At 42.4% G+C, this 11,778-nt stretch overlaps 1 protein-coding gene and 1 non-coding gene across 3 annotated transcripts; one reads left to right on the forward strand and one right to left on the reverse strand.

Moving 5' to 3' along the window:
• Positions 1-205: 205 nt before the first annotated feature.
• Positions 206-277, forward strand: TRNAW-CCA (transfer RNA tryptophan (anticodon CCA)). Its single transcript has one exon. It is a non-coding gene; the product is annotated as a tRNA-Trp (tRNA).
• Positions 278-715: 438 nt separating this feature from the next.
• On the reverse strand, positions 716-5,964 carry LOC103635858 (formin-like protein 5). Of its 2 annotated transcripts, XM_008658239.4 has the most exons (7): positions 5,738-5,962; positions 3,958-4,620; positions 3,205-3,870; positions 2,452-2,649; positions 2,206-2,357; positions 1,099-1,612; positions 716-1,015 (listed from the first exon to the last, which is right to left on the reverse strand). In XM_008658239.4, exons 2-6 carry the CDS (start codon positions 4,613-4,615, stop codon positions 1,142-1,144), a joined length of 2,145 nt encoding a protein of 714 aa, XP_008656461.1. In that variant the 5' UTR covers positions 4,616-4,620; positions 5,738-5,962; the 3' UTR covers positions 716-1,015; positions 1,099-1,141. The 2 variants fall into 2 exon arrangements, with proteins under 2 accessions (XP_008656461.1, XP_008656466.1); XM_008658244.4 differs by having other exon boundaries at positions 3,205-4,620; positions 5,738-5,964.
• Between the last annotated feature and the right edge of the window lie 5,814 nt (positions 5,965-11,778).

Here is an 11,778-nt window from a genome sequence, read left to right on the forward strand (position 1 = left end):
ATAGAGTGGACATTTAGAGTAAATATGGATACTGAGATTTGTGGAATAGAATAGAGAGTCTTGCTGACTGGCATGTAATATTTTTTTAAGGTGGAAAAATAAAGTACCAAGAGCGCGCATAGCCTCACAACTCACCATCGTTAACTACTTGTGTGGACGTTTCAGGAAAGAACAAATATGACATCATTACTAAATAGTCATAACCGGATCCGTGGCGCAATGGTAGCGCGTCTGACTCCAGATCAGAAGGTTGCGTGTTCGATTCACGTCGGGTTCAATACCCCGATCTTACATCCGGATAGTTTTTTTTCGTTCCAGATGCAGTGATGCTTAACGCAGAACATAGTTTTAATTTTTTATGCTTCTAAAAAAACGGAGCCAATGAGATTAAAAGGTTATCAGTCAACTAACTGTCGACGGCACCTTCTAACTAATAAAAAAAATTGGCAGGTAGGACGGACAAACATTGTTGGCTTTGTGCTAATGCCAAGAGCAGTGACAAGATTAGAGGATGAGGTCTAAATTAGACCGTCTAATTGGCATATGCGCTCAGGTCAACGCGCTGCAGCACCTGACTGCGTGGCGTGCAGATGCAGTCGAACGGCGTAACAGGTTAGTCAACAAGATTATTTTTCTGTCAACCAGTGTAAAGTGTAAACCAGCAAGCACAAACTTGCCCATGTCGAGATTCACGGTCAGCAACCAAGGCGAAGACTAAAATAAGAGACGGTGTAACAGTATTCTCCATAGACTCAAAACTAGAACCAGTATCTTTCAGTTTTACAGTACCTGGCAGCATAAATTAAACTAAGTACCTCAACACTTCATGTAGATCAAATAACTTCAGCACACACTCTACTCGGAGACCCAATCAAAACTAACAATCTCATTAGGAAATACAAGCTGCTGCTCCTACACTAGTGTCCTTTTTCCACAGAACAGCCCTACAAGGCTACAACTCTTTCGCCACAGCAGTAGCACGTGTCAGCTGCTGTGACCACCGCACGCCATGTTCCTGAAAGAGGGCAGATTCGTATCCATTAATTATTTGGACAAAAAAGGACTAGTAAAGCACATTTCAACAGAACTTAAGCATACCGCAACAAACTCCAAGCTAGCCGAAAATGGAAGCTAACACCTCCTATCCCTTTTTTCCTTTGCCCTGTGCGGCGAGCTTGGCTGCCACCTCCTCTTCTGATAAAGGAAGATAATAGATCCTCGGAGAGGACTGTGTCTTCTTAAAGAGATCGTCAAGTGTCACGACAGGAGGCTCCGGCTTTTTTGGAGTGGGTGGAAGCCTCTCTCTTCCTAAAGGCGTCAGGTCAGCCATAGGGGGCTTAGCAAGGGGAGGGGGAGGTGGAGGTGGCAGTTCCTCCTTTGGTGCAGCAGCCTGGCGTGGCACACTTTGATTTGTCTGAGTATGTTGAACAGGAGGTGCCCTTGTGGCAGCAGCTGGGCTAACAGGAGCAGCTGGCGGGGGAGGAGGGTCGACCTTGAGCTTCACTTCCTGAGGATCAACAAACTCGGCAACCAACTTATTGCCATTGTTTGGGGGCCACTGTAGGTTGTAAACAGCATCCCTAGTAGCCACAGCTTCATCCACCGAAGAAAACTATAAAGTTGGAGTGCGAATGAGTCAAAGTCAGCTTAACAGTGCAGTCAGAATATGCATAGAACATAGTCAACATACACATGCTGTGAAACAATTTCAGTTAAAAGTCCGCAATAAAATGTATTATTCCAGTTTCTTTATCGCAATGGTGCTGTTTGGTTTTGTAAAGGCAATGTTAACACAAAGAAAATAGCTCCACATCTGCAACGGGAAGTGAATCATTGATTACTTCTTTTGTTTGTTCCAGGCGTAGCAACTAGAAGACAGGTTATTTTTCATGCTGTGTTTACAGGATGCAAGCGCAAGCGCTTGTCACCCGACACGATCGGGCGTAACCACTCTGCTGAATGCCCGAGCCTGTATCTATTTCACATTATCCAATTCCATCGTACGCGAAACAAACAATAGTAGATGCAATCAGTTGGCGGTGTAATCAGTTAGCATGGTTTATTACTTACTGTTGTTCATCCCATGCAGCCTGAATTTGCACCATGAATGAGGTGAAATGGCAGCTTTGGTTTTTCATTTCAAGATGATGTGATAAACAACAAAGTTAAGATAGCAAAAATCTTGGTTTAGCAAAGAAAACATACTGTAACATAGCAATGAGTCTTGATATGGTCCATCCAGAAGTCTTGTACAGATCCAGTTTTACCAAGAAACTCCTGCACAGCTTTCAGGGTAAATGGGCGTACAAATCGGTCAATTCTCAAAGAAGTTGTGGGAGGTTTCTCGGAAGGTGGTACTACAACACAAATAAAAAAAAAGGTTAACAGATAGTCACTCATGAAGCGTACAGATACAGAAACTAAGGTCCTACAAGGAGCCAATTGACTCACCAATCCGCTCCTTAGGAGAATCTACACTGGCTGTTGAATCAGACCTCCCAAAAGATCGTTTGAAAGCAGGCTGAAAACTTTCCTTAGGAGTTTCAGGACCAGTTTGACTCAATGCTTGTCTCCCTGAAACTTTGGCAATATCTGCAGTCCACCGACGTTGTCGCTTGATTGGTTCAGTGCTTGCAACACCTTCTTCAGCTGCGCATTCAGCAAGGAGTTAGCATTGACTATGTCCAAATCCAAATTTCAAAAACTTGATGTCCAGCTGATCATATGCTTGTTACATCCATGCATAAAGCAAAATTATAAAAGATGGAACCAACAATGAAAAGAAAAACAAACATTAAATGATTCTAAGCTCAATGCAAGGTGTGCATTATATAACCGTTGACCAAATTATCTCATATTGAAGGCTTTAACTGGTTTTCACAAATATAAAGATTAAAGGAAATAAAGCATTTTAAGACACCAAATTTCTACTAGAGAAGCAATGTGATTACTCTAGGTATTTTCCTTTTGAATGATCCTGTTGACATCGCCATGATCTTTCAAATTCCAACAGAAACCTAATGGTTCCTAATTGCTGCAAAGTCATTGCATATCAAAGCAAAACTGCAAAGATAAATATGTGTGAAGCATTTGCATGTTCACTAGAATTGTAAGGATTATAACTCAAGATGGGTACTTTATACCAGGTAAAAACTATAAAGCATGCACACTGAAGGCAGAAAAAACTTAGTGAGAGAAACAAACCTTCAAGTTTCCTCTTTTCTGTTGAAGCTGCTGACTTTTCTTCAGCCATAGCCTCCTTGGAAGCCTCAACAACAGAATCAGGGAGGATCACCTCTTTCACATCTTCTGAGTTAAACTCATTCTTTCCTCCGAGATCATCAGATTTCATATTGGACTCATCTTGTTTAATTTCCACAGTATCCTCCTCCATTGATTCATCACCTGAACTCCTGTCTAGATTTAATTTCTCTGGAGATCCACCTTCAGGACTATCTTTCTTGTATGAGTCCACATTATCTGTGGAATCTATGTCTTCCAAAGATGTCTGGTTCTTAACCAGCTCTTTGTCATCATCCAATGGCTGCAAATCTCCACCTAATGGAGTAATGCCGGATGATGGTTCGACCATCTTCGGCTGAATCTCTAGTTCTAAATCAAAATTATTAGCATTTAAATTACCTTCTATATTATTCTTTTTGTTAGTTGATAGATTATCAGTAGAAATCGACTCACACTTAATTTGAGACCCTAAATCTTGACTAACCTCGGGTACCTGATTATTTGATTGTGATATGATGGGCTTGCAGTCCTCGTTCATGGTATCAGAATTATTCTGCTCTTCATCATGCATTGACACCTTGTTACCCGAAGCATCCTTGGGTGCCAGTTTCTCCCCTTCGTCGCTAACTGGTGCAGCTGTGACAACATCAGTATCCATAGGACCAGCATCTGATGTTGTAGCTATGAAAACATCAGTATCCATAGGGCCAGCACCTGAAGTTGCAGCTGTGACAACATCAGTACCCAAAGGACCAGTAGAATCTGAAGTTAAGTCATCTACAGGCGCTGGGGGAAAATCCTGTTCTTCAATTTTGCTTGCTTCTGTAGCACCAAACTTGACTTCAGCAGGGATCAAGTCTGAATTCACATCGACTGCATCATTGGTGTCAACATCTGTGGTCTTCTCATGAAGAGGCTCATTAGTACTTTTAGTATGCACTTGCACTTCTTCAAATGTCAAATTTCCTCGAGCAACTGATTCAGGTACTTTTCCTTTGGTTGTTGAGGCCTCTTCAACATCAACACTGGGGGGGCCTCTAGTGGGAGAAATTATGGATTCTTGACCAACTTCGGTTGTAGGAACTTCAACTTGATGAGTGACATCAACCACAGTTTCCTGATGAACTTCTGTAACAGTAACTGTATTTTCCTCAATAGCATTGGCATCAGGCAACTGATCATCCACATTCACTCCCACATCCTCATCAGCTTCGTCAGCTTCTCTTTCACTCTGAATGGAGTCAGAGAGTCTCTTGACGAGTTCCTCTTTCAAACCTTTAACAGGAAGCTTCCTTTTACGGAGCTCATCCTTCAGATCAGTAACTCTCCACTGATCGATTGGTCGGTTGTTTAGAACAGGATATGATGACATGATGACTGCCAACAGAAGAAACAACCAAATCAGGCTCCACATTATCAGACCTCCAAAAAATTATACTCACCAAATTATTCTTGCCCAAGTAGAAAATGTGTTCCATTTGAGAAAAAAGGTAAACAGACTAAATCATCAATAAAAGCCTATGGAGTCCAGTTAATGTGTATGCACCTAGATCAAATAATAATAACCTTAATATTTTTATATGAAACGAATAATAGTAGGCCACTAAAGAATAATAAGATCATATTAAACTAAACAAGAAATTCAATTACTGCAAAAGCAAAAGTTCCTGGACTACTGAATACTAAGCATGCTATAGAACTCCCAGTATTAAGTTGGTTGCTTGCATTCTATTAGTTCTTTTCAATAATTTGAGCATAACACGCTATTAGTTCTATTCAATAATTTGAGCATAACACGCTATTAGTTCTATTCAACAATTTGAGCATAACACAGGGGTAAAGAACTAGTAATGAAAGCAATAGTTACATGATGTGCTTTGATCAAACAGAACTATCCATTCTATATAGTATATAATACAAAAAAATAATCTTGATTTCTGCAAATTTACTGGACAAAACAATGGACATAATGCATAACAAAATGATAAAGAATACAACTGTGAACCATAAATTATAATAGCTGATGATATTGCTATAGATTGGTCACAAATGGAACACTACGCTCCGCCGAAGTTGGCAGTAGCAAACACCAATCAAATGCATTTCACTGTATAGGGCACCAAAAGGCACCTACTAAATCGCAGGATTCCAAGAGAACCGCAAAAGAAACAAAAATCGAAGAACATATCCACATATATTTGAATGTAACAGCCTTATATCCCTCGCCAGCAAACAAATGGCGCGAAGCGCTGGCGAAACACAGAAGGGAATCGCAGCCAGGGGCGGTAACTGGGTGTACACATGTACACCCGATAAGCTTTTGCAAAGCAATCGAAGTTAGCAGGGAAAGGGAAAACAAATAGTATGTTAGGGTTTGGGCGCACGGTTTCGCACAACAGGAAGGGAAAGGGAAGGGCGTACCTACGAATAGTAAGTTAGGGTTTGGGCGCACGTCTTCGCACCGCAGGCAGGGAAGACCAAAGTGAGGGCGTACCTGGTGGTGCTCGTCGCCGGCGAAGGGGCACCGAAGGCGTTAGCGACGGCCGGCCCAGTCGTGAGGGTGGGGGGTTCCGCGCAGGCTGGTGGCGATGGAACGGAAGAACAAAAGGCAGGGTAGGGTTGGGGCGTTGGGCGGCTGAGCCTGAAGCAGAATCCAACAGTATTTTTTTTTTTTGGGAGCGATGGATATGTTTCCCTCGAGGGGTTTGTTTGGGAAAAGAGTGCTAGAGGGGATTGAAGGGCCCAAAAATGTTTAAATATTAATTACAAATATTTAATATAGTCTAATTATAAAGCTAATTACATATATAAAGACTAAACAGTTATATGAATATATTAAAGGTTTGTTTGTTTCACTTCTAAATTATATAAGTTGGATTATGGTGAAAAAGTAGGTGGATAAAATATCATTTTGATGCCACAAATAAGTTAAAAAATCTATTTTGGCTTATTTTGTTGTCTCAAAGTGATATTTTATCTTCCTACTCTTTCACCATAATCCATCTTATATAATCTAAGTGGAAAATAAATAGATCTAAGTCTAATTAGTACATTATTGATAATTCATTCATATGATGCTACCATAAAATTTGTTAATCATAAATTAGTTATGTTTAATAAGTTTATCTCATCATTTAGTGTGCAATTAGACTATATTTAATCATTGAAATTGGCATTCAAACATTCGCTGCGATACTAACTAAACTTTAGTCATAGCAACGGCACCAGTAGCGGACTATTTAAGCATTAGATCTTATAATAAAGCCTGTTTGTTTTTGTTTTTGTTTTTTGTTTGTTTTTTTTCTACGAAAACTGCATTAGCCACCGGTTCGATTTTATTGTTGATATCAGATTAACTAACCAAGACATCAACTTCACTATTATAACCTAAATTTGTTTTAGTCGATTAAATTTTTTTGTGATGGCTGAATATGCGAGTCTAGTCTAATGTGCTTGTTCTTCTAGGCCACTCTAATTTGTATCCAAGGTTGATCTAAAGTCTAAAGTAAAATAGTTATCAACAAAATTAGAATATATCTTGATAGGCTATTGTAAGTGTCGCGAAATGATCCTCGGGCCTTCCAGGGCCCACTAGTCAGTAGAAAGACGAGGAAAAGGTCCACCTTGAATGAATCGTTCTGGATAAACCCGAGGCACCGAGCCGAGGGTCAGACGAGGCGGAGCCGAAAGTAGGGTCGGGTGGATCGAGGGGAAGCCACTCGAGTGGATTTCGCGCTTGACCAGGACTAGCCCACTGTGTCACATTAACTACGCCGACGCCGAGCCACAGAGGGCGAGTCGGTCCACTTACCGCTCGTAACCTATAGACCCCTAGGCTTGCTGGCCACTCATAACCTATCAAGCCTAGGCCTAAGCGTGTTGGCTGCCTATAGGTGTCACACCCGGTTTTAGAAGACAAACCGAATGCGAACCATATACGTGACAGGATCAGAAACTCACGTACACAACGATTACATAATTGGACATCATCACACGTTGCTCAAAATAAATAGCGGAAAGGTACTTTTATTACAACAAGATGTCCAAGACATACACAAGGTCTATTACATAGCATAGTCATTAGTATCATCAAAGTGCGGAAATACGAAACGTAGTAGATAAGGCCTACATAGGCAGCTGACTGGGGTTTTCCACTAAAAAAACTAGAACTCGTCGTAGTCCTAAAACTACTCAAAGTCCTCCATGTTGTCAGCATCTCCTCCTGAGCACTGAATACAATGGGGACAACTTGGGGTGGGGGTGGTTTGTGAAGCAAGGGTGAGTACACATCAATGTACTCAGCAAATGTCCCATTTGGCTAAAGTGGACTAGCTGTATGTGGAGTTAAGGTTAAGCAGTTGCTTTTAGTTGGTCAAGTATTTATTACTATGAGTAGAGCCAAGTTTTAGTAATAAACCCAGTTATTACCCAAATGTACCTCCTCCAAGAGGAAATACTAGAAATCAAAATTATAATCATCATCATTAACCATTATCATAGAAGTATCTAAAGTTCTTCTAATCAAAGAGGATCCCAAGGCCGCTCTTAACCGTGAGCTCGGCTGATATACCAGTTTCTAACACTCTGCAGAGGTTGCACACTTTACCCACGAGTCGTGATCCCTTTCCAGCCTGGGTTGTACAGACCCGATCTTCACTACTGAGGTGAATGGTCAGGGATACACTACGTAGCCTTTACAAAGTCTCCCCTGGTGCATAGCTGCTCGTTAGGTTTCGTCAGTCATACAAACGCAGTACACCTCCCCAAGGTGGGTGACTAACAAAACCAAATCGAATGAACCTCTGCACCCCCCCTTGGCAGAGTGAGCACTACGCCCCGGCCCCCATTGACGGCCCTCAGGCAAAGCTAACTACACTCCAGGTTCATCTAATTAATCAGTTAAGGGTGTCTCATTCCACCCTCATGGTTGCACTGTTATCCCGAGTGGTCACTCAACAAACAGGTCCTTACAGAGAGGTACTCAGGAAAATGGCCTGAGCCCCCTAAATTATCACAAGATCATCATCAGGATAACATCATCGTATCATAAATGTTCACATCATGTTCATTGATTAAGTTAAAGCAATAGTGTAAAGCTAACCATGATTAACCCAAAAGGTAAACAAGGATATGTAAATACAGACTAGTCAATCCATAGATTTCAATAATGTAATGCGAGACAGTGAATTATAGAGTATGTAGGACATAATAGGTCAGAAGACACTTGCCTTCACCAGGTTGTTTCTCAGGAAGATCTTCGGCAACTGAGAGCACCTAGAGGGGGGTGAATAGGTGATCCTGTAAAATTCAACACTAATAGCCACAAAACTTTGGTTATGAAGGTTAGAACGGTTAAGTGGCTTGAAATGAGCTCTTGTGAACACAGACAATCAAAGAGAAAACAATCACAAGAGACACGCGATTTTATCCCGTGGTTCGGCCATGTAACACTTACCTACTTCCACGTTGTGGCGTCCCAATGGACGAGGGTTGCACTCAACCCCTTTCAAGTGATCCAATGATCAACTTGAATACCACGGCTTTTCTTCCTTTTCTCTTTTTCCCGTTTGCAAGGAATCTCCACAAGTTGGAGTCTCTCGCCCTTACAAGAAAGATCACAATGAAAACACTAGAGTAAGGTTGGGGAGCAACACACACAAATCAGCAGCACACACACGCACACAAGCCAAGACTTGAGCTCAAAATGAAGCGCAAAGAGTTCACAGCTAGAACGGAGCTCAAATCACTAACACGATCGATCAAGTGCGCGGAGACAGAGTGTGGGAGACTTAGAATGCTTAGTGAATGCTTGGGTAGCTCCTCCATGCGCCTAGGGGTCCCTTTTATAGCCCCAAGGTAGCTAGGAGCCGTTGGAGGCCAACAAGGAAGGCTATCCTTGCCTTCTGTCGGGTGGCGCACCGGACAGTCCAGTGCACCACCGGACAGCCACCGTTCATGTCCGGTGCGTGATCTCCTTCCTATTCTGGCGCAGACGACCGTTGCAGAGTCGTGGCAGTTGGCGCACTGGACTCTGTCCGGTGCCCCCTGCCGACCGTTGGCGTGGGCCACGCGTCGCCCGCGGATTGCGTGACCAACCGTTGCGCTGGCGGCCATTGGCTCACCGGACAGTCCGGTGCACCACCGGACAGTACGGTGAATTATAGTCGTACGCTGCCAAATTCTCCCGAGAGCGGCTTGTTCACCGGAGTCCAGCCTGGCAGACCGGACACTGTCCGGTGCACCACCGGACAGTCTGGTGTGCCAGACTGAGCAGAGATTTGGCTGCACCGAGCCAAGTCTTTTGGTTTTTTTCTTTTCTCTGTTTCTAGCACTTAGACAGAATATGTTAGTACTCAAAACAATGTACTAAGTCTAGAAACGTACCTTCTTACATGATTTGCATCTTTTGCTTGTTTGGCACATAATATTTCACTCACTATGTGTTGGACTCTTAATCACCAAAACATTATAGAAATGGCCCAAGGACACATTTCCCTTTCAATCTCCCCCTTTTTGGTGATTTATGCCAACACATCAAAAAGCAATGCAAGACATGCAACATCGATTCAAATTGAAGACCAAATTATTTTTTACTCTAATTTGGCATATTTGGATCATTCTTTGCCACCACTTGGTTTGTTTTTGCAAATCAAATTCATTTTCCTATCTCTAAGTCAAACTCACTTGTTTGGGCATAAAGAGAGATATTCCAAAAGTGAAATTGAACACGATCCAAAAACTCCCCCTTTTTCCCATAATCATAGAATCTCCCCACAAGAGACCAAATTTTGCAATAAGAGTATTTTAACAAATCACGAATTCTAACTCTACTATTTTCAAAATTCTCAAGTGGTAGCTCATCCATTTGCTTTGGCCTTAATTTCTCCCCCTTTGGCATCAAGCACCAAAACGGGATCATTTTTGGCCCTTTAACCCCATTGCCTCACCAAAATCATCAATTAAGAGCAAAAGGCAATAAGATCATAAGAATGAACTTGGAGGTGAGTACACTAATACCGAAGTGCAGTGGAAGTCTTTGCATGGTCCAAGTTCACCTTTCCCTTTCAATTCACCTTTGAGACTACATCAAGTACACTTAAACACAAAGGTTAGTCTCAAAAGGTCAAGTTGTAGCACTTCTCCCCCTAAATATGTGCATCCTTCACACATGGACTGGTGAGGTCCGGGGATCCCTTGCACAACTTGAGCACCATAAATAATCAACAAATTTCATAAATGCATGAAGTAACTTGATCAAAGGCATAGAACACATGTATGCTATAAATCAATCCAAGTTACGCGAATCTAAGACATTTAGTTCACTACGCAGCCTGCAAAAGGTTTTCTCATCTAACGGCTTGGTAAAGATATCGGCTAGCTGGTTCTCGGTGCTAATATGGAACACCTCGATATCTCCCTTTTGCTGGTGGTCTCTCTGAAAGTGATGTCGGATGTCTATGTGCTTAGTGCGGTTGTGTTCAATAGGATTATCTGCCATGCAGATTGCACTCTCATTGTCACATAGAAGTGAGACTTTGCTCAGATTGTAGCCAAAGTCCCGGAGGGTTTGCCTCATCCAAAGTAGTTGCGCGCAACACTGTCCTACAGCAACATACTCGGCCTCAGCGGTGGATAGGGCAACGGAGGTTTGTTTCTTTGAACTCCAAGACACCAAGGACCTTCCTAGGAATTGGCACGTCCCTGATGTACTCTTCCTATCAACCTTGCATCCAGCATAATCGGAGTCTGAATATCCAATTAAGTCAAAGGTAGACCCCTTTGGATACCAGATCCCGAAGCAAGGCGTAGAAACTAAATATCTAAGAATCTGCTTAACGGCCACAAGGTGACATTCCCTTGGGTCGGATTGAAATCTAGCACACATGCATACGCTAAGCATAATATCTGGTCTACTAGCACATAAATAGAGTAAAGACCCTATCATAGACCAGTATGCCTTTTGGATCAACGGACTTACCTCCTTTGTCGAGGTCGACATGTCCGTCGGTTCCCATCAGTGTCTTCGCGGGCTTGGCGTCCTTCATCCCAAACCGCTTGAGAAGATCTTGAGTGTACTTTGTTTGGGAGATGAAGGTGCCGTCCTTGAGTTGCTTCACTTGGAACCCAAGGAAGTAGTTCAACTCGCCCATCATTGACATCTCAAACTTTTGAGTCATCACCCTGCTAAACTCCTCACAAGACTTTTGGTTAGTAGAACCAAATATTATGTCATCGACATAAATTTGGCACACAAAAAGGTCACCGTCACAAGTCTTAGTGAAAAGAGTGGGATCGGCTTTCCCAACCTTGAAAGCAATAGCAATTAAGAAATCTCTAAGGCATTCATACCATGCTCTTGGGGCTTGCTTAAGTCCATAGAGCGCCTTAGAGAGCTTACACACATAGTCGGGGTACCTGTTATCCTCAAAGCCAGGGGGTTGTTCCACGTACATCTCCTCCTTTATTGGCCCGTTAAGGAAAGCGCTCTTCACATCCATTTGAAACAACCTGAAAGAGTGGTGAGCGGCATAGGCT

The sequence above is a fragment of the Zea mays genome, chromosome 1 (genome assembly GCF_902167145.1).
Source record: "Zea mays cultivar B73 chromosome 1, Zm-B73-REFERENCE-NAM-5.0, whole genome shotgun sequence".
In the NCBI taxonomy this organism is placed as follows: Eukaryota; Viridiplantae; Streptophyta; class Magnoliopsida; order Poales; family Poaceae; genus Zea; species Zea mays.

Coding starts and splice junctions, on each gene's coding strand:
- LOC103635858 (XM_008658244.4), bottom strand. CDS start 4,615: ATGTCATCATATCCTGTTCTAAACAACCGACCAATCGATCAGTGGAGA. Junction 2,650..3,204: donor AGAAAAGAGGAAACTTGAAG/GTTTGTTTCTCT, acceptor CTGAATGCGCAG/CTGAAGAAGGTGTTGCAAGC. Junction 2,358..2,451: donor TTCTCCTAAGGAGCGGATTG/GTGAGTCAATTG, acceptor TTTGTGTTGTAG/TACCACCTTCCGAGAAACCT.